General features: G+C 39.0%; 1 protein-coding gene across 2 annotated transcripts in view; it reads left to right on the top strand.

Annotated features, from left to right (window-relative positions):
• Positions 1-25,503, top strand: part of LOC121512082 (homer protein homolog 3-like) — a 91,198-nt gene that overhangs the window by 35,461 nt on the left and 30,234 nt on the right. The window contains exons 5-7 of one of the 2 annotated variants that reach the window (XM_041791091.1): positions 9,691-9,699; positions 15,198-15,334; positions 24,052-24,208. In XM_041791091.1, the coding sequence (XP_041647025.1) occupies positions 9,691-9,699; positions 15,198-15,334; positions 24,052-24,208 (303 nt within the window). The remainder of the gene's footprint in view (positions 1-9,690; positions 9,700-15,197; positions 15,335-24,051; positions 24,209-25,503) is intronic. The other variant, XM_041791092.1, reaches the window with a different exon arrangement.

The following is a 25,503-nucleotide window of genomic DNA, read 5'->3' as shown; positions in this document are numbered from 1 at the left end:
GGCACAATTGTTTCTGATTGGAGCTTTGCACGATGGATATGCCTGATCACAGACATGGAATCTGGCCAATCTGTCTGCTTTATAAGGTTACAGTTAATCGGCCAGTGCTAGTTTGTATAGACAGATGATGAATAGATAGACAATGAATGGATTGATAACGGAATGCATGTATGATGGATGGATGGATAATAGATTTGTAGACAGATTAATGGTAGATAATGCATGGATGAACAGTGGATGGATGGGTGGAGTGATGATAAGTGTATGGATGCTAATGACTCTGCCTGAGTATATTGATGATAAATAATGAATAAATGGATAATAACTGAAAATGTTGATGTATAATGGGTAATGGATAGACTGATAGATGGGTGGAAAATTAATTATTACCTCCGCCAAGAAGGTTATGTGATCGGCAGGGTTTGTTAGTTTGTTAGCAACGTAACTCAAAAAGTTATGGACAGATTTTGATAAAATCTTCAGGAAATGTCAAATGGCGTAAGGAAGAACTGATTAGATTTTGGGAGTGATCCGGATCACCGTCTGGATGCAGGAATTTTTTAAAGGATTTTTTACTATTGGGAGATAGGGCTACTGGCGGAGGTCTACACTCTCCGAATTCCTTTCTAGATATTAATATTTTTTATATTTGTGTGAATCACATCTTATAGAGAGCACATTTAGTGTAGCTAACATCATTGTGACATCATTAAGAAGACCTGTCACTGGTGTTTATTTAAAACCCACAGATTTTATTCCATGGTCTTAATGAAATCCAAAGCCAAAGGCTTAAGGTGCCATAGTCTGCTGATCATTTTAACACGGCCTCTGAATGCGAAAGAACAGCAGGTTCAGCTTTTAGCAAATGGACTAAACCCCAGAGACAGTAGAGCAGTAATATCTGACACAATCTCTGTCCTTTTGTTTCTATTTTAAACATATACAGAATCATCAGGGATTAAATGGATCCCCATCTGGCTGCTCCATTATATTCTCCCTTTGGTTAACTCCATTAAAAGATTTCATGCATGACAAATGGAGAGGGGAAGCAGAAAGAGACGCCGGCACTGAAGGTGTGCGAAGGGACAGTAATGGCTCGGCCTGAGAGAAGAAGAATGAGGAATAAGGAGGAGAGGAGGAGGGTGAGGAGGGAGGAGGGAGAGGGAGCTTAATCATGTATAATTAAGGGAATCTGGCTGCTGCTGAAATGACAATGGCCTTTATCCTGCCAGCCCTGGCGATTTCTTGGTGTTGATAACTCAGGTTCAGAAGGAGCAGTGAAAATTTCACAGAAACTTTTTGTCCTTTACTTTCTCCTCTTCACAGACCAAGCTGCCTGTGTACTGACCTTACACACAAAGCGATATTTTCTGACATTTACATCATGAAGCACACACCTTGATTCTGCGGCTGTCATTGTGACATAGTTGTGCAAACACAGAGAGGACAGTGCCACGTGCTAACTTTTGGAAAGCGTTAGAGCTGCTGTGCTCTGTGTGCAAGCTATTTCTGCCAAATTTTTGGATTAAGAGAGCATTGAAGTGGGGAGGATTCACAACAGAAAAACATGTGTGCAGAGTGTGTTAAGATCCCAACAAAGAGGCACTCAGCAGGTCTGAGAGACTGCAGAGTCACGCTGCAAACCATAACCTCTCTCTACAATTCAGATAAGAGCTGATGGTTTTTCTTTTCTCTTATTAAGTGTGGTCGAGAGAACAGACTTCAAACAGAGTAAAACACCAAGAGGAGCAGCAGGGATAAAAGCTGAGTGCACAATATCAACCAGCTTTCTCACATTTAAAGGTAGATTTGTGTTGAATGTTGCTTTCATCAAGCCCAGGGTACTTTTGAGAGTACATATGCTGGCATAACCTGCACAGAAATAGACCTAAGGGTGGCTCAGATCTCAGTTTGATTGGTCATTTTCCCTTCATTTCCCTTTTTTAAACAAAATAGAATACTGAAACACTGTCTTCAAGCTTACTCTACAGGTTTTGCACCTGCAGAATCTAAGCTAGATTGTTTAATGTGCTCTATCTAAAGTTAAAACAATTCTCTGTGTTTCTAAAATATTTTTTGCCAGAAATATGTCATGATATTACCACTTTTTGTAGATTAGGTTGTTTTGATTTCACTGTATTTGATATGGAATGGTTGCTTTGTTTTTCGCCATGCTGACATCTTTTTTCAGAAAAGGGTTGACCACTGACTTTATAAAAGTTTTTTTAAAGGAACCCTGCATGATTAAAAAAAGTTCTATTTTTTCCTTTTGAGAGATTCTGAAATGATAAACTCACCAGGAGGTCGCCATATTTCAGTCCACACTGAACTCTGGGTAGCGTGATGTCATCTTGGCTCAGTGGTCCTCGACTGGTACAGTTTCTGTCAATTTGTTGCCACCAAATCTTTATATTAGGAACATGATCACACCTTTAGTGAAGAGAAAATTCATGAAGGTGTTACTTTCCGAGTAAATCAAAGTAAATGTAGTCATAGAGGCAAAAGATGCGAGTGGATATATCACCCAATGACTCAGTGGTCCTCAGAAGACTTCCCTCCTCATATGCAAATAAACACAGAGCCCTTTTCAACTTCAGTAGCCTTTACAATCAGGAGATAAATGACGGCATACCGCAAACATGACTGTGTGTGTGTAAGTAGAGTCTAGTGTATCTGAGAAGCCCGACTAATGCATTTATGTATTAATATCTGTGGGACGTAAACATAGGAACAGTGCAGAGTGCAAAGAGGCCGCATATCAAAGCATGATATTAAACTGCAAAGAGGAATGAAGTCTAGCACAGCTAGCAGCTAATATTAGCCCCACTCTACATAGCATATCAGGCTCACATCATACCTTATGACACAATGAACCTGTGATCATGGGTGTAGCGCAGGGGGAAAAGGGTACTGATTACCCGGGCCCACAGTAGGGAGGGGTCCTTGAGAAGCCTGTAATGAAAAGTGTGTTTTTATTTATTTTATCTTAGTAATTAGGGTCATTATTGAATGAAAAGTCATTAAATGAATCGGTCAACAGACTGAAATTTGTATCAAAGAGTAAAATACAATACTGGGGGGGCCCTGCTCCTCCCTTAAAAATGCCTAAATGGTGTAGTTCAGGGCCGCAAAATAATGCAAGTAAATTTAATTTAACCAAAGTATAATTATTGCCCATCAATGGGGAAAATATGGTTAAAAAATACATTTAAATGCATATATATTTGTAAAAATGACTGGTTAATGGGGGGCCCTGTGTAATATTCTTTCTGGGGGCCCAAATCCCTAGCTATGCCCCTGCCTGTGATGAATCTGACTGTTTTGTTTATAGGGAATTAGACACCTGGGAACATTTCCAGTCAGACACACACAGGATGGACCTTGCCATCTCTATGGCAAAATGCTGTTTGAACAGTTTGTACCCATCCATGGCATGCCAGCCTGTGAGTTCTATAAAATGTCACTGTGCACCTGCTGTCATGGCTGTAGAACCAATGGGAATCTCCAGTATTGCCATTCTTGACAGTTGTTGTGGCCGACTTTCTTTTAAATATTTAATACAGCTTATAAATGAACAAACATGTAGGATTTTTTTTAGGACACACAACACAAATGGCAGACCTCACACCCTGAATGTGCAAAAGTGTGAAGTGCAGAGTTGAAGTGCACACACAGAGGTCAGGGTCAGTGAGCGAACAGTATGAAGCGTTAGATCCTGCTACCATGTCAACCAGAGACCTGATTCCTTCTTTGTTACAGCTTCAGACAAAAAGACAAACCTCCTTTCCTCCCTCCTCACAAACACAGGTAAACATGTTCATACATACACACTAATTGACTGATTAGGCAAACACACATGCTGAAGCACTCACACACTTGGATGGAACTGCAAGGTCAGTCTGAGGCGAGCAGCACGTACAGATTTCTAGATAACACAGCGCTCATTGATTTTGTGTCAGACAGTGCACACGGAGCTGTTGTGTGGCTCCTCTTGTGTTTATTATCACATTTTCTGACTCACTGACCGCTGCACATTGAACAATACACCACACTGCTGACTGTCTGAACTTGTGTAATATAAAAATAATACCCAATCAGACGTGTTATAGAGTGAGAGCACATGGGGTAATTGTGCTTGTGAACTACTGCCAAGTATTGATGAAAGCCTCAGTGTGCCTGATACCAGTTTACAGCTCCATTAAAGCTTTTAAACTGAGGTGTGTGTTCTGTTTAAAGATTTACACAAACATCTGGTCACCCTGTTGCAGAAGATGACATGAAAACGGAGGTTGTCTGGTGGAAGTTGATCAAAATCTGAATCAGACTAGTTGCCAGGTGTATTCACACCATTGGCTGTTTATTTATATGGACCACGAGCATCCCTGTCTTTGGTTGTAAAACTGAAGCCAAAATACCCCCATGATGGATGCTGGTATGTTTGCACCGGTGAAATATTTGGAGCTGAGAAATGCAGAAGGAAGCTGGCTTCGCTAATTGAAATACACATTGAGGTTATAGATGAAAAAAAATAAAATATCCCTCACTTTGTCTGCATAGTTGTCAATCATAATGTCAAATCTCTTATATCAATTAACCTGATAGACTATCTGACTGAGCTCCAGAAATCCTGTGTAGTGATGGGACAAAGCTGCAGAGGGACAACCATCACTGCAGCCCTCCACCAATCTGGGCTTAAGGTAGAGTGGCTGAATGGAAGCTGTCCTCAGTGCAAAACATGTCAAAGTCTTCTTGGAGTTTGCAAAAGAAGCACCTGAAGGATTCTTAGACCATGAGAAACAAAATTCGCTGATCTGATGAAACCAAGATTGAACTGTTTGGCCTTGATTCTAAATTTCATGTCAGGAGGAAACCAGGCACCGCTCAGTACCATCCTAACAGTGAAGCATGGTGTTGGCAGCATCATGCTGTGGGGGTGTTTTTCAGCAGGGATTGGGATACTGGTCAGGTTTGAGAGAAAGCTGAATGGAGCAAAGTACAGAGATGTCCTCAATGAAGACCTATTCAAAGCACTAAGGACCTCAGACTGGGCCGAAGGTTCAACCTCCAACTTGGCAATGACCCTAAGCACACAGCCAAGACAACACAGGAGTGGCTTAGAGACAACTCTGTGAATGTCCTAGAGTGGTCAAGCTGGATCCCTGATGTGAACCTGATCAAACATCTCTGAAGAGACCTGAAAATGTCCCAGTCCAACTTGACTGAGCTCGAGAGGATTTGCAAAGAAGAACGGTAGAAATTCCCCCAATCCAGGTGTGCAAATCTTGTGGCATCATATTCAAAAAGCCTTAAAGCTGTAATTGCTACTAAAGGTTCTTCAACTAAGTAATGAATAAAGGGTCTGAATACTTACGTCTGTGGAAAAGTTCAGGTTTTTCTTGTTCAATACATTTTCAAATTTTTCTAAAACTCTGTTTTCACTTTGTCATTATGGGGTACTGAGTGTAGATTAATGACTAAAAAGGGAAATTAAAGTGACTGTAGCATCAGACAGCAACATAAAACTGATAAAAGAGAAGGGGATCTGAATACTTTCTAAATGCACTGTAGTAGATGGGAAGTCTGCATCAGGTGAATCATTTTTTTTCAATGGTGAGATGTCTTGGAGGATGTGTTCACCATCACTGGCTAAGTCTCTTAGAAATTTATTTATGATGACTCCTGCTTTTGTTTCCAATGAGCAGAGATAGTTTCATCCATCCAACAAAAATTACAATAATGAGTTAAAAATAAGACAACAAAATAAATATTTAAATTTATATAAGTCCAGCAACCATTGGTTTGACTATCTTTAAATCAATAAATGCAAACAACTTGAGCCTGAATTAGAATAAAAGTCACACATACATTCAAGAGAATAACCTGTAGAGCATGATACAAAAACAGAGCTTTTGTGTTGTTTAACTCTCCCCTTCATATCAGTATGTTTTATGTAACGTGGAGCTGGTCAGTTGTGGACCCGGTCAGTGAGCATCTCCACTATAGCAGAGCTGAATGTGTGCAGCCTTGGGCTGTGTGTGCAGAGCACATATTCTGCCTCTGAAGGCAGCAGGGGATCAGCGTGCTGTAAAGCTTCAGCTCTCAGGCTTGTTTGCAGAGCTCAGAGATAAGATGGAGGAGGAGATGGTGAGGTTCAGAAAGATAAAGATGAAGAGCAATGTAGAGTTATAGAACCAACAAGCAGAAAGAAAATAAACAATACAATGCATTATGATGAAATAGACTCACTATTATCACTGGTTGGACTGCCAGCATGAAATCAAGGCTATACGAATATGCAGACAAGGTTGTTTGCTTGAGATAATTAAAGCAGTGAATACTTAGAAAAGACCCATGAAACACAGCACAGCAACAGTTGTTTGGTTTGTTATTCTAGTTCATTTTTTCCTCTTGAACAGTTAAAACACTGTGTGTTTTCAGTAAACATATCATGCAGACCATGATTTGTGTTAGTATGCTATAAAAACGATGCTGGCACTATGACTAGTAATCTCTATGTACTAGGAGTTTGACGAGATGCTTATCTCACGAGATGAGATTTTACACTTTTTTTTAATTTTGGAAAAAATATATGAGTGGAAAATATGTCCTTCAGATGGCTGAAAGTCATAATTGGGAAGCATTCAGGTCTATTCAGAAAAATTAAACTAATTCCTCTTGTACTGAGTAGGCTATCAATGCTTACACACAGTTTATCTTGTCTAACTCTGACTCAAACTGTACATTTAAATACTCTTCAAATAAAATCTTTCATTTTAATAGTCTACCACATCTTTATTTTACTATACTATGCACTTATTGCTACCATAATAATAATAATAATAATATAATTTAGATTATTTTGAAGGTGATTTAAAAACTATTTACAACAGACTGAAATCTAAAGAGCTGCATCAGTAAAATCAAACTATTTTTCATCCTCTTTAAGTTCATCCATATTTAAAACACTCAAAAAAATATTTTTGTCAATAACACGTTTGTTTGTCTTTTATGGGTATTTAGAGAAATAGATTATGTTATTGTTTGGTAGTCTTTTTTCTCTTAGATGAGCTTTGACAGTGTTGGACACGACGCACAGATGGGCGTTTACGTAAATGTGTGTGCGTTGGTGTGCAAGTGTGTGTCTCTGCTCTGTCTGCTGTCAGATAACAAACAGGGTGCGCTTACCTGGGGCTAGAACTTCGCTTCTTCAGAGCTAATAGTGGCCTGTATGGCACTCAGACTAAGTTTGTTTTGCTAAGTCTACTGCTTCAGTATACAACGGCCTGTCACGCTACATGTTAAGCTTCTGACTGATGATACGCACAGTCAACAGCTGATGGATGTGTGTGACTGACGGTGAGAAGAGAAGTAGGCATGATGAAGCAGCGACTGAATCAAAGCTACACAGTCACAGATACCGGCACTATGAGCGAGTCTGTGCACATACACAAACTCGCGAAGGCTGCAAAGGTTTCCAGCAGCAGCATTTCATCATTTCACACCGTTACGATTAACTTATTATGCATTGGCGGATCATGCAGGCCCTGAGTAGCGCTCACAGAGGAGGGGGTGGGGGATGGAGCGAGATCCGAATAGGTCACAGATCAGCTCCGTGACCTGATTAGGGCAAACCAACAATTTTAAAGTGTCCAGGGCATCTTTGTGATCTTTTATAACTTCCAGTTAAGTATTGCTTACTGTCAGGAGAGCTGCTGCTCCTGGTGTTTAGGCAATATTGATCTCGCGAGATGATTGTCACCTCAACGAGACATCTTGTGATGTTTTGATCTCGTCACACCCCTACTATGTACAGATTCTACATAGAGATATAGACTCTGTACACAGTGATCATGATTTTCATTTTGTTCTACTTCCTGTTTGTAGTATTTTAGTAGTCTGATCTTTACTGACCAATCACGTGTCACATGCAATAGGATGCAGAGCTTTGTCTGCTCTGACAAAGTATTAGATCATTTTATTATTGATGATTTATTTCTCTATAAGTAGATAAACAGTGTGTTCAGACAGATTTTAGACCCCTTTCACTTTTTTTCAATTTAATGTTGCTGCCTGATGCTACAGTTGATTTTTTTTTTTTTTTATTCTTATTAATCGACACTCAGTACCCCTTAAGGACAAAAGAAAACAGAAATTAGGTGAACGTTCGGCCAAGTCTGAGGTCCTGAGCACTACTGAACAAGTTTTCAATGAGGTTAGCTCTGTACTTAGCTCCTTTCAGCTTTCCCTCCCTCAACCCTGACCAGAACACCAGTCCCTGCTTCCCCACAGCATGATGCTGTCACCATGCTTCACTGTTGTGAGCGTACTAGGCAGGTGATGAGCTGTGGAACCTGGGTTCCTCCAGACGTACTGTAACATTTAGAATTGAGGCCAAACAGTTCAATCTCCATTTCATCAGACCAGAGAATCTTGTTTCTCAAAGTCTAAGAGTCCTTCATGTGCTTTTTTGAAACCTCCAAGCAGGCTTAATTTGCTTTGCACTAAGGAGAGGCTTCCATCCAGCCACTCTGCCATAAAGCCCAGATCAGTGGAGGGTTGCAGTGATAGTTGTCCTTCTGCAACTTTGTCCCATCTCCACACAAAAGCTCAGTCAGAGTGATCATCAGGTTCTTGGTTGCCGCTCTTATAAAAGGAGAAAAGGACTTAGGGAGAGAGACCTTACTAGTATATAATGCCAGTATCAGATTGGCATTTTTATCCACCAATATTATAGTGAACAGTAACATCAGTTAAAGTAATTACATTTGTTTATGATGTGTGAATTTAGGTCAGAAAATAAACGTATAGAACAACAGAGCAGTTCTTGTCCTCTGATTGGATCATTTTTCCTCCTTGCACTCACAGTTTCTATGCAGAGGCAGACAGAGAGGAAAACAGAAACTTCACTCATCAATATTTTAAACCTTAGACTTGGCTTTAAAACCACCTAAAAAGAAGAGTGTGTGTCTGTGTGTGTTTTGCTGTGTTTCTGTGTTATTTGGTGGACGGGTGTATCAGAGGAAGTCTAAAGCGTCCACCTCCACTGCATGGACAGATGAATAAATAAAGCAGCTTTGTGTTCTCAATGAAACGATGAGTGTGGAAACAGGAGCTTTATAAAGGCTCTGGGAGCACATGGACTGACGCACAGATAAATAAGTAAACAGTGTAGATGTACTTAAGACCAACAGCGGTGCAGAGACATCATGATGAAAAGCTTTCTCAGGAAAGTCGTTGAATATTTTAAGTATCTGGGGTTCCATCTCCTCCCTGGATCCTGAAAAAGTGGCTGCTATAGGGGGTTTGAAGGTGTTTTCAAATACAAACACACATGCGTAGTTTTTTATTTAATGTTTCTCATTGTTTATGACAGAATGAAATAAGGGATCTGTCTGCACCATGTTGGTTGTTCCTGCAGTGCATCACCTGTCACTCAGACGGAGTGGGAGGGACTTAAACCTCATTTTAGTGTGTTCCACTGCTGATAGATGTTTTATTTTGCAAGAAAAAAAAGAAAATTAATGATCTGTTTTGCAGAATTTTAAATGAACTCGGATTAACAGTTTTTAGCCAAAGTAATAATTTTTCCCACTTTTCAATAATCTACTAACAATCTTTTTCTCTCTGTCCTCATGCGCTGCTTCCTTCTTCAATCCCTTGATGCATCATGGGACTTTTTTCATCTCGCAGCTCACCCAGGTTTGTAAAACACATGCACACAAATCAGCCCATAATCAACAAAGACACTGATCTTCTCTCGTCTATATGGAGTTGTGGTGTTCATTGTGAAACGTCTTCGTGCAGCGTGGACGATCATGCTTAATAATTCAGCCGTAGTCTGATTAAAGTTGACTTCAGACCAGCTTCTGCTTCAAAGCACAGCTGGCTCTTGCAACATAAGAGTAAAAGCTTTGTTAGTGACACAACAGACACAAAAAAAGGAAATTTAATCTGAAGATTGTGACTGAAATGTACAGGTGAAAGGACGCTGCATTTTTTTCCTTTCCTGGCTTCACTGAATCATAATTTAGTAAATCCAGACTTTGATGTCTTGGAAATTATAGCGTAGACAATACATGGATGTCCCTTTACAAGAAAAAACCTCTAAACTGAGACCGATTAGCTATTGGTTGTTTGCAAGCGCACGCTTTTGTGTGGCTGCCTTGTTTCCTCTCAGTCTGTTAGCGAACAACATAGTGAAAAAACTGCTGTAAATTTGTAATCCCATTTATGACTTATACATGATCCACAGAATGAATTATTCAGGGATATGCTCAGTCGATTCGTTGGCTTTGGGGCCAGACTGGAGTTATCTTGGCTTTGATTTTTTTTCCCTGCTCTCCGGACATGCTGCTCATCCATGAGTCGGCTGTGCGTTTTATTTCAATATCCTCCATAAGGACAGACGGAGAACTGCTGAGCTATAGATAATACACCATCCTCTTAAAGGGAACACAGCCAAGCCTTCCTCAAATAAATATTACAAGCTTTTTCTTCACTGAGTGCAGGCTTGTGATGCTTCAGTGAGGAGCTCAGCCAATGACAAGTTCAGGTTTGGGGTTTCCTCTCAGGAGAGGAAGACTGGAAGTGACATGGGGTTCATAAGAGCGCCCAAGCTAGAAGACTGAGCGGTCTTTAAGCCCACAGCCTCAAAATATTCATAAAGCTGTGTGATATTAAGCATCAACCTATTTCTGAGCAGCAGGGATGGAAAATCTGAAAGCAGATTGGTTTGACTCGTCTGTGCCAGACTGGAGAGCAGCCATCTGCATGCTGTAATGTCTTACTCAAAGTCTCATTTTCACATGAGAGATTCCTTTTTCTTCTTCCTCGTCTACTTCTTCTACTTCTTTTACAGTGTAATGATGTCAAATTTAGGATAAATAGGGACTTATTTACCTCCACCAAGGAGATTATGTGATTGGGTGCATTTGTTTGTTAGCGACATAACTCATAAAGTTGTGGACGGATTTTGCTGAAATTGTCAGGAAATAGCAGAAATGGCATAAGGAAGAATTGGTTAGATTTTGGGAGTGATCCGGATCACTGTCTGGATCCAGGAATTTTTTTAAAATATTCTGTACTATTGGGAGATAGGGCTAATGGCAGAGCTCTGCGCTGTTACCACTTTACACCAGGAGGTGGCGGACATGAGTAACTTCAATCCCAGCAGCATTTTGGCTGTTTCCATTCAGAGTTTTGGAGTTAATAGAGTTTGAAAGATGCACGCCTAGTCGAGGAGACGAGTCAAAGCGTAATAGAGAAAAAGACAGCAAATTGTAGCAAGAATACTCACAATGCTGGGAGGAATAGAGGAATATTCACCCTCTTCCATGACTCTCAGTCATCCAGTGAGACCATGGGTGAGACTGTCAGTGCATCTGTTGGCACCAGCAGGCATGACGCCATGACAGTCCACCCGTAGTAAAGCCAATGCTTTGCCTCACCGTGTTTCCACCCCACCGGGCAGGGAGTAATCGAAGAATGCTGTGGTGGGGGGACACATGGGGGCGGATCCAGGAGTTTTTTAAAGGATTCTTCACTATTGGGAGGGAGATAGGGCTAATGGCAGAGGTCTGCACTCTCTGAGTGCTTTTCTAGTTTGTTCATTTTATTCAGTCGAGGAGTATTTATTTTAAGAGTAGTAATGGAATGATAAAACCACAATAACAAAACTAAAAGTCCTAGACACCCAGTATTGGGTCATTTGTTGTTTGATTTTATTAAAAATTGCAGACAGACTCCTGCACACTGTCTAAATTGCATAAATATTTCCCCTTTTCAGTTCCACCCTCTTAATTCCTTTGTTGCCAATGCATTTGTGCAGTTTAGACAGTGCTTTCTGTCAGTAGGCCAAATATTTGACTGACTATCATTAAAGTCAAGCACTTTCTGATACCACCTATCATTAAATAATGGAGATTTGATCAATTTGAGACACATGGCACTTAAGAATGTAGAAAGTCTGACAACCTTCATAAACCAAAATGTTGGCAATGTTCTTGTACAGTTTAGATTGTATTTGTAAGTTTTTCTGCAATTTTTGACAAAAAACAACAACTTGCCCAACATTGGGTGACTAGGACTTCTGCTTTTTGCTTTCTGGTGATCAGACAGGTTTCAGTATTGTTAAATTTTTACTTAAATTGCATTAAAATGTATAATTCTGATATTCTGACAACCATTTGTTATTTCATTGCAGGAAAAAGTGTATTATGTTTTGCTTTTCTGCTAAAAAATGTCTAAATATGATTTTTTTGCACATATCTCCTTATCTTACTGTGAACTGCTCTTAGGTCAAAGGACAAAAATACAGGTATAGCTGATATATTATGCAAAAGAAATCAACCTTCAAATCTCTCAGCGACCAAGTCTGTTCAAAATTAATGTCTTGATATGATTACCAAGCTGCAAGCAAGATTCATGCTACTGAGAGATACTTACGTTCTTTTTTAGAGTAATCTCTACTCCAGAATGATGGAAACTAACTCCAAAGCAGTAAACATTAATGCGTGAATACCAGTCTGCTAATACTGTTGGAACTGTATAATAAAAATACAAGGTCTTCTTACAAGTGTAATATATTTAAGCAGAAACAGCTGATTGAACACAGTTAACATCGATAGATGTTTACATTCAAGTTTCTATCATCTTATGTTATTACATTTAATAGATTTTGCTCTGGATTACCTCTACTTGAAATTGAAACACCTGATTCATAAATTCAGCCACAAGGGGGCTCTCAGTCAAAACAATAACAGAAGATTATGAGTATAAACTCTAGCCACCTCTGTTTCTTACCTCTAGTATTGAACTGGTGACTGAGTTCAATAAAAGCAGCACTCCATAAGGTGTATATAATGATCAGTCAATCACAGTTTTATTCCCATTAATAAAGGAAAAAGAGTCAAAAGAGTCCTTTCTGATTTGTTCTTCAAGCTACTTCAGAGCATTCTGAAATCGTTTTCAGCATTAAACAGCAACAGTGACATTCATCCATGAAACTAAAATGGATTTCAGTTTTTGTTGAATGCAGTCCTCAGTTCAAAATAACGTGAAAGCGACAGTGTGGCTGGATTATGAGGGTCATACTCCTCTTTAAAATATTTTACCATGATTAAGATCTGAAAATTTCCATGTCAACTTATAAGATGGCATGGAAAAAGCTCAGAAAGTATATTTTTTTATTTAAAAACATCCAGGCCGCCTGCCTCGAGGACTTCAACTTTTGTATGAAGAGTATGTGGACATACATTATATGGACAAACGTGTTTTTGCTACAAAGCATAATTATTGAATTCAGGTGTTTCAATCAGAACTGTTGCCACAGGTGTACAGAATCAAGCACCTAGCTATGCAGTCTACATTTAAAAACATCAGAGATACAAAATGTGTTGTTCTGAAGGGCTCTGTGACTTTGAGGGTGATACTGTGATGGATGCAACCTTTGCAACAAGACTGGTCATGAAATTTCATTTCTGCTGGATATTCCACCACAGTCAGCTGCAAGTTATATTAGAAAGTGGAAGCATTTAGGAACAACAGCAACTCAGCTATGAAGTGTAAGATCATGTAAAATCACAGAGTGGGTCATGACTGCTAAGGTACATGATGTGTATAAGTCACCAGTGCTCTGCTGCTTCCATAGCTAAAGAGTTCCAAACTTCCACTGGCATTAATGTAAGAACAAACACTGCAGCCTGAGCTTCATGGAATGGGTTTCCATAATGGTATGGGGCTGTTTTTCAGAGTTTGAGCTGGGCTCCTTATCTCATTTGAAACGCAGTCTTACTGCTTCAGCATACCAAGACAATTTTGGCAATGCTTCGCTTCAAACTTTGAGGCAACAGTTTGGGGAAGGTCTTCATCTATTCCAACATGACTGTGCCCCAGTGCACAAAGCAAGAACTATAAAGACATGGTTTGATGAGTTTGGTGTGGAAAAACTTGACTGGCCCACTCAGAACCCTGACCTCAACCCCTTCATGCACATTTGGGATGAACTGGAACCATGACTGTTAGTCCTGAGGCTGTATTAGCTGCAAAAGTGTGACCGTCTCCTTATTAAAAGAAATGTATTTGAATATAATGTCATTACAGTTCCAGTTTGTGGCCAAATACTTTTGTCCATATAATGTAACTGCAAGGCTACCGGCGTCCCTTAGTAGTTTTACTTTACAGGGTTTTTATGAAGAATTAAAATGTCAGATTATGAAACCAAGGTAACAAGAGGAATACTTAAGAAGCTGAAAAGCAGCTGATGAAAGGACTATAAGGTGTGATTGTTTACCTGATTTTCACATATAGAATTTTATCTTCATCATATAGAAAAATCCCTTTGCCCTTGATTATTAAAAGTAGAAGTATTCCCCAAATGAGATTTTAAACCATATAAGTTGTCTAAAGTAACTTTGAATTTGACCTGTTGTCTCACACAGAGTTGCACCTGTCCCACGGCCTTGTCAGTGTGTCATATCTCAGCACAAACAAACGCACACTCATCAAGGCAGGATTTCAGTCTATGCATATTTATGACACTCATAAACACCAGATGAACACTTGGAATTTAAATGATTATTCATTAAATTCCTGTTGAATCAGAGTCTAATCAGATCTGTGAGGCAGCTGGGCTCCGAACACTCTGTCTGCATGGAGTCAGCCTACAGGAGCCCAGATGGGACATATCAGCCTCTGACAGGTTGGCTGTATCCTGGCCTGCTGCTGTGTCTTGTTTTTTCCTGATGACAAATCTGAATGTTGAGACTGTAATGGATTCTGAATTATCTTGTGTTAACAGTAAAATTCTGCCTCATATTTTGACATTTGGGACTATGTATGCTATGTATTATCCCACCTTAGTAAAAAATATGTAGTAGTTGCTTTGTTTCTATGCCCCTGTCTGCTGAATGGACAGTCTCTACCATGGGACTCTTGTCACCTGTAACAGTAGAAGTGCAGCGATGTTAATCAGGATTTGTTTTGTAATCCCAAACAGCTCCAAAAACATTTGTTCTGCAATTTTATAGTACTTTAAACACAAAGGTTCTTGTGTTTGAAACCCTTTCTTTCTCACTGTTTTTTTTGTCTTAGGGTAAGTGCAGCCAGAGAACAAAACTAATGCCATATTATCAGAGCTGCTACAGATTTCGCTTCAGTCTAACAGAGAAGCTCATGTTCTGTTTGTTTTGTTAACTCAGGCGTTATCGGAGGAGCGTCATTCTCCACCTCTGCTCACCGTCAACGGACCCGGAGAGGAGAAACTGTTTCGCAGCAAGAGTGCTGAAGTGGAGCTGACGGTGGAGAAGGAAAGAGTCAAAAAGATGCTGTCAGAAGGGTAATTATTCTGATGTTTATTTTACTACAGTAGAAACTCTGTACACCGTGCTTTATGTTGTCTGGAGGAAATACAACTTAGTAGCTGCAAATATTGGCCACATAAGACACTTTGATAAGTGGTCCTGAATTCTTTTTCTGAGTCAGTGTAGTTTTTGTCCTCAGACAGCCTCATAAACTAAACAGTCTTACAGCCACTAAGCCACTTATGCAGCAGTGAATCTTACACAGAGAGATTGTTCAAGCAAAGAGGACATTTCTTATGATTTATTTAACATCTTTGTAGAAACAGAAATAAATGGAAAACATATATATATAGTCTATTTCCTCCTGTTAAACAATGTCCCTTCTTACCAGCACATATTTATTTACCTGGTGAATCAATGCCACCTAGTTCTCTCAGATCAAAGAATACATTAATTGGCTTGATAAGAATACCAATAAAATTAATACAGGCTTCACCTTTCAAAAAATGACAACAAAATAATAAAATAGGTGAAGTGGCAATTCTAAAATATGGAATTAAAAGGGAAAAAAACATTGATTTATGTATTCATATTACATATTACACAGAAAAGTCTCAAGTGTTGTATGTGGATATAACATACAGAAATATTTAAAGAGTCAGTTTGTTTATCATTGATTTTATAAAACATGGACATAGTCTCAGTGACATCACTCATTCAGTGGTGGTCGTCTTATTGAGATCTGAATCTCAGTCTATTTGAACAATTTCATCCAAAAACAGCATTTTTTGTGTGTTTTAGTTGTTTATCTATGACAAAAGCAGTTTTGGGGCCTGAAAATAGAATAAGACAGTCTAGCTGCAGACTGCATATCTCAAAAATTTGTGGTCTGCAGGCAGACCCCTTAAACAAATTGAAGGGTGAAAACTTTTGAAAACTTTTTTTATTGTTTAGAAACTGGTGACAGAGTTTCCTCTGAAAATGGAAGCTAACACATATTCCAGAATTGGAAGGCTTTTTGTTCAGTAAGGTTTCAGATAACAGAAGTATAGGTGAATATAGGTGTACAACAATAATAGTGGCAGAGCCCTATTTGTACTGCTCACTCCTGTCCATGTTTTCGTGAAACTACTCACATTGTAGTTTAGGCTCACTTAAAGTATTAACCCCACCATACTCTCTATACACACAAACGTTCGTGTGTCAGCCATTTTTATGTTTTCAGCTTTCTGCTCTGATGATGGAAGCATACATATGTTCTCAGATGGATGTTGTTCATTGTAAAAGTTTACCTTCAGCCACTGGCCTGGCATTTATACTAGAGTTTAGCTGTCAACGTGTTATTTTCTTCTGTAAAAATAAGACATTTTAACATGCAGCTAAAGGGGGTTTTCAGCTTTTGGAGCCTTCATTTTTCAACATCTGAGGTTTGTGTTTGCTACTCACCTGTATGCATTTGAAACACAGTGGGCAAACAGCACTAGAAAGCTCAAATCCATAGGATTGCCGTTAGCAGTTTGTAGCCAGTGCAATGTTTTGTGAATTCCCCTGCTCCCTCCTCTGCACATTAAAAGTTATATCACATCAGCTGAGCTGAAAAGAGAGAAGAGATAGATCAGCTACATTTTATTGTAAGCACAAGAGGATCAAAGGTGAAGGCACAATGTTATTATGATGAATGAAGAAATATATCCCATGAATACCAACTGCATGTAAAGTACATTATTTGAAGGGGCAGCTGCAACACTCGCTGTAATGGTAAGAAAAAGAATGTGAATTGAAAGGAGTGTGATTGGACTAGAAAATGAGGATTAGTTTGCTCTAAATTCACAGTTGTAAGTAGTCTCGCCTTAAAGTCTGTGCACGAGTATTGATTGTAAAATCTTCACCCCCTGTGGGCTTAATGTTAATTTCATAATGATCCCAACCCCCTGAAGTGAAGCAGAAGCTAAGTGAAAATATGTGAGTACTCCTGGCCCATTTCTGGCTGTATTTAATATGCAGAGGAGTCCCACATGCCACTTATTATCACACAAGGCTTTTATCTGTTGCTTCATGGGCCTGTTAAAAAGAAATTTAGGGCACAAATTAAGAGCACAGCCACTGCTTCAGACACCACTACTCCACTGCTTCTTGTATTTAATATTCAAGGGAAAGTCTTTGAGTACTTTTTACATTTTCATCAGGCCTACACAATAATTGCAATTTCTTTCCATTATTGCTACACGGGCAATTACAATAAAGACTTAGTAAATGTCTGAATATATCCCAAAAAAAGGTAAGTTTATCATAGTAATGTAAACATACGTATCTTTTAACTCTTGTTTGGCATCCATAGCTGAAGAGAGCTAAACACACATGATGGAAGCAAGTAAACATTTTGAGGTTGGGAATACATCTTTGCTTCTGAAACATATGTTATCCAACATTGTATTTATCCCTCACATTATGTCACTAAGCGGGATATCTAGAGACACTTTTAGGCATTTTCTTCAAACTTTGGACAAAAGTCCACCCTGACTCAAGGATGAAATGGTTTGATTTTGGAGGTCAAAGGTCAATGTTATTTGGGCCTCATGTTCATCTCATGCTTGTAAGACTTCTATGAGTCACACATCGAATCTGCCTAGATGTCTAAAGGCCAGTTGCAAGATGAGGCCTTATATTTGTAAGAAAATATCTCTCCCTCTAGTTTTTGGCACCCTGGTTGTAAGTCATACTTCAAACATTAAAACCAACTCTAATTTACTTAAAGTGCAAATGTTTGGCTACGTCTCCTACTGTATACTTTCCCCTTATTTTACCCCTCTTTTCTGATTAGTATTAATGTCTCTTGGATCAGTTTAAATTTGTTCTTGATGAATTGTTGAACACATAAAACAAAAAATAGCATCTGACAGCTTTAATGCTGTAATAAAACATTTTATGAGTACACATAAGAGACAAAATGTCTAACTTCTGTTTAATTTATCATATTTGTTTGACAACATGGAGCAGAGAGACCAACAAGAGAAACCCAAAGAGATTTAGTGTGTGCTGTATAAATTAATTTCTAATGTTTTTGTGAGAATATTTGGCAAGAAGAAGAAGAAAAAAATAGCATAAATCTTTAATAATAACATACAAAACAGAGATATTAAAATACATCAATAGTGAGAGCAGCAAATGTGTTGGAGTTGTGAGGGGAAATCTGATCTCTTACAAGTTTAGAAAGTTTTCTACAGAGGTTATGATCCAGTCTCTTACCATTAGCATGGCTGCATGAGCAGAGCAGTGAGGAAGTGAACTAAACTTACTCCAACCACCAAATGCCTGGTTCTGTTAGAGGAAAAGAGGACAAAACAATTTCATATAATGAAACTGTGAAGCATTTAGAGAGGGCTTTACCTCTGCTAAGGTATCAGAGATTTTTGTGTTTGTTATTTAATCATACAACACTTATCTTCACTGTGTCAGAACTGTAGACTTTAATACAATAGTTTATTCCATCTACTAGCTGTATTCAGTGTTTTTCATGAGTTCTGATATAAAGTACAACAACACTGGGACTTTTCATGATGTGTATCACTCCACCTAAGCATTGAAACTCTTTATTTACATGGCAGTGGATAGTATTTGTCTTCATCAGTCTTACTCTGAATCCCACAGGAGTCACTTACTTTACCAGATGATGAATAAAAATAGAGATAAATGTGCTGTAAACTCAATAGCTGCTCTGAAGTAACCATAAACACAGGCAATTTGGAATTATCGATTCATTTATGTGTCATGCAGCCCAAAAAAACCCAGAGAATGGGCTCTCCCCAGTTGATACTTATTAGGATCTATGCATGTGTGTTGGATCAGTAGCATTCATGCTAACAGTTGCTTCATTTTTGAGCTGAAAGAGAGTGTGAAACTATAATTGGATTTTGATGTTAAAATTATTTATTTGTACCACTTTTGTTCTGCCTTCATCACTGTTTCTGCCTATTTAGTCACATTAGTGCCCACATATAATCAATTTTTACCACTTTTAGCCAACTTTTGCTACCTTTTAACCCCTTTTCACTACTGTAGTAACTCACTTGGCCCTTTTTGCCAATTTTTACCTAATTTTTGCCATTTTTTACCCACTTTTCACCATTTTTACTGCCCGTTCTGCCACTTTGTTCCTTTCTTAACAAATATTTGCTGCTATATCCCATTTGCCACTCCTAACCCCTTTTGCTACTCTCTAACCACTTTTCACCACTTATTTCTGCCATTTTGGCACTTTCAACCCATTTTTGCCCATTATCATCTTTATTTTGCAATAATTTTATTTCTTTAACCTTTAAGTTGTTTCAGTTTCGTCTTCATCCTCTGGTATCCTGACATTTGTGCAAATTATGGCTTAGCTATGAAGTCTTACATTGCTTTCCAAATGGTTTGGTCAGTGTGCCTATTCACATTGTTAACATTACCAATAAAAAAGGTAATTCTAGTTTTTTTTTTTAAAAAAAGGTATGCATTTGGAAAAAGTTGTATTTTACATAAATAAAATGTGTTTTTGTTGCTTTGATAAGAGTGTTTATTATTCAGGTCAAATATAAAACATGGTTATCACTGATTAACTTTACAATGGACCAGGCAAACTGTGATCCATCCACAGAGCAGACTCCTGCCCACACTGCAGCTGAGGTTTCATTTGTAATCAGAAACAATAGCTTCTTTTGTCACATTACCAAAGATTTAACAGCAGGAAATGTCTGGAGAACTGGAAATCTTTGTCTCAGTTAAGTGAAGCTGCTGCAGAGAGGAGCTGCTTATTAGCTAAGATGTCTATTATAGCAGCTCCTGCTGCATTTATGGCATGTAGACATAGTTGTAACGCTGTACTGAAAACCAAACTGAGCATCAGAATGGGCAAGGAAGATGATTTAGATGGCTTTGAATGTACTGTGGTTGTTTCCAAACATGCTGGTCTGAGTACACCGTTTTTACATTATTATGCAAATGACATTTTTCTCTTATTTTCCTAAATATTAATGCAAATGACAGTCAGAATATTTTTCAAGTCATTCATTGAATTGAATTTGCAGCAATAGGAGGTCATATTTACTGAAATCAAAAGCTATTTCAGTCAAAAACATCTTAACAGGCCAAGTTAGATGTTAAAATAGAAGACATTTGTGGCTGATTCAGAGCACAGACAGGTTCATGCAGATAAAGGCATAATGAGGAAGGTTTCTACCAGACAAATTCATCAGATTAAGAGAGCAGATGCGAAAATGTCATTACAAAGCAGCAAACAGGTATTTGAAGCTGCTGGTGCCTCTGGAGTCCCACCAACCTCAAGGTGTGGGATCCTCCAGAGGCTTGCAGTCGTGTATAAACATACTATTCAGCCACTCCTATCCAATGCTCACAAGCAGAAATGGTTGCAGTGGGCCCAGAAATACATGGAGACTAATTTTCTAACTGTCTTTTTTACTGATGAGTGCCGTGATACCCTGGATGGTCCAGATGGAGGAGTAGTGGATGGTTGGTGGATGGCCACCATGTCCCATTAAGGCTGTGACATCAGCAAGGAGGTGGCAGAGTCATGTTCTGGGCCGGAATCATGGGGATAGAGTTGGTAGACCCCTTTAGGGGTCCTGAAGATGTGAAAATGACCTCGGCAAAGTATATAGAGTTTCTGACTGACCACTTTCTTCCATGGTACAAAAAGAAGAGCAGTTCCATCTGTAGTAAAATTTTCTTCATGCATGACAATGCACCCTCTCATGCTGCAAAGAATACCTCTGTGTCATTGGCTGCTATGGGCATAAAAGGAGAGAAACTCATGGTGTGGCCCCCATCCTCCCCTGACCTCAACCCTATTGAGAACCTTTGGAGCATCCTCAAACAAAAGATCTATGAGGGTGGGAGGCAGTTCACATCAAAACAGCAGCTCTGGGAGGATATTCTGGCATCTTGGAAAGAAATTCATGCAGAAACTTGCCAAAAACTGACAAGTTCAATGAAAGCAAGAATTGTGAAGGTGATATCAAAGAAGGGCTCCTATGTTAACATGGAACTTTGCCTGTTAAGATGTTTTTGATTGAAATAGCTTTTGATTTCAGTAAATTTGACCTAATGCTGCAAATTCAATGAATGACCATTTTCAGTTCTTTACAACCTATAAAATCTTTTAAAACTCTTTTTCTTCTCTGATTTCTTGTGTTTCAAATACATGGGCCAGACGTGGCCATCGAACAGGCCGGGTGGATCTGGCACCGTGTCGTTCCTAGAGCACCTCCTCTTTTTGCATTCTTAATATGGGGTTGGAAATAAAGTAACGTTGGTTCAGCATGCCGATCAAAGGTTCGTAGGTGTAAAGCAGAAAGCCTTCCACAGTAAGGATGTGAGTCTCCTCCTCCTTAGTGTCAGACTTTGGGACCATCTCAGTGTCCAGGGTGTTATTAACACCATTAGATTTCTCTAACTTCACCGGGTTATCAGACCATGCGTAGATCGTACTCATCATGGCATCCATGTCCAGAGCATTGATGACATCATACTGCTTCAAGCCATCTTCACCAACTTCAATCTGATCGTGGGGCTTGAAGAAGTCATCCTGATGGACCACACAACAGTTGTGGAATGTGGAACAGTGCATTTTGAGTTTTTTACTGCAAAAAAAAAAAGGTTATCATTATGAAGTTTGTTCATAAACATTTGAATTTTGCTCTAACGGCTGATGACTTGAAAAATATTCTGTCATTTGCATTAATATTTAGAAAAATAAGAGAAAAATATCATTTGCATAATAATTTGGAAAGCGGTGTAACAGTTGTTGTTCTACTGGGGTTTTCACTTACGACCATCACTAGGTGGTCTGAAAAGAGACAATATTCTGTGAGCCTGACTCTGAGCCAGACAGCTGGTTTGTGCTGCTGGAAAGGCAACTTTTTTATTCCTCCTGCATTCACAGGAGAAAAACCCCATCTACAGCTCCCTACTTCAACTGAATAAACCAGAGCAGAAGTGAGTCTCCATATAAAGGTTTAACCACCATGAGAAGTTTAGTCTGCCTGAAAACACTCCACAGGTTATGTCTTGGTTCTGCAGCGTGTGTGAGTGCATCTTAATTTAGCAGCTTATAATGATGGCTATTATAGTGCCTATTATTGATCATTCAACCTTCCATCTGAGACCAAGAAGCAGAAAAACACTCATACCCGGCTGCTTTACAACCTTATTATCCCACGATGTTATTTAATGGCTGTCATAAGCCCAGGAAGGCTTTTTTTTCTGCCGCTGCTGTAGTGAACTGTTTTATGGTTGCCAGGCAGTTGTATCGGTCGTCATAGAGAAGACTTTGTTACCTAAACTCCATGTTCTCATATGAAAGCTCTCTGCTTTATTAAATATCACCACTAAAACCTGACCTTTACCAGGATACAGGACCTGATCCGCCTCCCTCCAGTCTTTATAAAAGCTAAAACACCACGTGTGTTGGTGGATTCCTTCTGAAGTGCCCTATTGTCTCTGTACTTTTTCCATATTTAAAGGTGCATCCTCTTTGTGTTGTTCTGTATGTAAGGTTGTACGGTTGAAGGTTCATATATTTGATATATTGAAGGTTTATATGTCATGCTACAAAACAAGGCTGCAAGACAAAATTCAAGTTGTAGTCCCTTTAAGCTACAGCCAAAAAGTAAAACACAAAGAAAGTATTATTTATGAAGTATGGAGGAAGAATTCAGGAGACCCACAGCCTCAGGAAAGAAACTACTTTGTAGTCTGCAGCTACACCAGTGGATAACTTCAGTTTTTTGGAGAAATACACAGAGGATATGTTTTCATTTTATTACAAAAGCTGAAAACTGTCTGCTCTTAACAGGAGCATCTGAGGCTTTACTGGACTTAAACTGCAAGTTAACAGACCTATTTATCAGTACTCGCTACCCTCAAAACCTCTGATGAAATAACCCAGGACCAAGCAGAGTTTACCAGAGGTGCACCAGTCTAGAGATACTTTCATCAGTATATAATCAATATATATGTGTTTGTGTTTTATTTTAAAATCAGATTGTAAAAATATTACTTTTTTGTTAAATTTAGCTGTGGCATTTCATGCACCTGAATATTCTCATTCAAATGATTGGCATTAAAGAAGTACACAGTTGGTACCACAGACTCCATGTAGGACTGGATTGTAAGGCAGCTTTCAAAGACATGAATATCAAAAACACAGGGGAGAGCAAATGTTAAAATGAAAATAAAAGAGTAAAAAGTCAGCATAACTCATCTGTTTTTGTCCTTTGAAACTTAAACTACATGATCAGTTGTCAGCAAAAAAAACTGTCTTACCAGGCCAAGGTGGATTTAGTGCCATTTAGAAGAAATTTAGTTTTATCACTGTTGAGTTTGAGGAAGTTGTGTGTGAACCAGGATTTGTATTTGAAATATTCAGAGATAATCAGATTCAGTGGACAGGTAGAGTTGGGTGTCATCTGCGTATCTGCATATCAAACTTAGACTTCATTATCCTGTTTACTTATGCCCTTTTCTCTTCAGCCAGCTTCTTTTTCGACGGTCATCTTTGACCAGCACTGTGACTTTAAGCTGCCCTTATCAGAAATGACTGTCACTTTACATTATACTTCTTGTAGCTCCTTTTAGTTTACTAGTACTCTTTTGCGCTTATCATAGAAAAAAATAATCAACCTCTTCTTTCTTGATAGTTCAGGTAAGCAGTAATTACTGCACTAAGCTTCTATGTGATTCTGTGACTCTTCCTTAGGTCCATGTGTGAGATAAACCTGGAGGCTGAACTCTTCACCCTGCAGGACAGCAATGCCAAGCTGGTGGCGGCGCTACAGGAAGCTAACAGCAGCGTGGAGCAGTGGAAGAAACAGCTGGCTGAGTACCAGGAGGAGACTGATCGCCTCAGAGAACAGGTGATACAACGGGTGGTCGAGAGAGCCGGTTAAAGCAAAAACACCTCATGATATTACAGCACTGCAGCTTAATACATGCAGTGTAATTCATAATGTTTGAGTAATGTTTTGGTTATACAACAACACTAACCTTGGTAAATTTTAATGAATTTTGTATTCTTAAACGATCAAGCCACTAATGAAATCGTAGCCAAGGGGAGCTGATTTGAGTGAGAGCATGCTTGCACCCAAAAACCTTGTTGCGACATATTCAAAAAGACTTAAGGCTGCCAAAGGGGCTTCAACTAAGAACTGAGTGAAGAGTCTACATTGTGTCAGTGTGATATTTCAGTTTTTTATTCCTAAAATCCCATTTTCAGTTTGTCATGATGGGGTAATGTGTGTCTATTAGTGAGAGAAAAAAATGAATTTAAATGGTTGTGACATCAGGCTGCAACATTAGAAAATTGAAAAAAGTGAAGGCAGTCTGAATACTTTCTGAATGCACTGTAAACAAGTATATTTAATCATAAACGTACAAACATATATATATTAGAACTCTCTATAAGGAAGATTTGGTAGTTAATATAAACGATAATGATAAGAAATTATTATATGTAATAGTTTACTATCAGCAGATAATTTAGGTATTTTTCAACAAACACATTTCCTAATAATTATTTTAACCAATGACAAAGAGAGGGGGCTGCACAGTGGCGCAGGGGTTAGCGCTCTTGCTTCACAGCAAGAAGGTTCCTGGTTCGCTTCCCAGTCAGGGTCTTTCCATGCAGAGTTTGCATGTTCTCCCCGTGCATGTGTGGGTCCTCTCCAGGTACTCCAGCTTCCTCCCACCACCAAAAATGTGCTCGTTGGGTTAAGTGGTCACTCTAAATTGGCCATAGGTGTGAGTGTGACCGTGCCTGGTCATCTGTCTCTGTCCCTGCAATTGACTGGTGACCCCGCGACCCCCAGTGGGATAAGTGGTATAGAAAATGGATGGTTGGACAAAGAGAGGGGCAAAACACATTTCCTTATAGAGCACTATTGTATCGCTTATCTGTATTCATGTAAACATACGCCTCTAAATGTTTTTTATAGAGTATTTTTCTCTGTAAATCAATCCATCAAACACCACAGACTTTCTTTTGTTGGAGGTGAGGCGATCTGAGAAACTAAGCACAACCTTTATTTTTTTATCTATACACATCCCTGCATACAGTGACACAGACCGTCTTTGTGTACTGGACTAAAAATAAATATCAGGAAGATTAACATCAAACTTATTCCATTTCACATGGTTGAGTCATTACCCAGTT

The sequence above is a fragment of the Cheilinus undulatus genome, linkage group 7 (assembly GCF_018320785.1).
Source record: "Cheilinus undulatus linkage group 7, ASM1832078v1, whole genome shotgun sequence".
Taxonomy (NCBI): domain Eukaryota; kingdom Metazoa; phylum Chordata; class Actinopteri; order Labriformes; family Labridae; genus Cheilinus; species Cheilinus undulatus.
The sequence above is the reverse complement of the archived record's forward strand: the minus strand, read 5'-3'. Positions and strand labels throughout refer to the sequence as shown.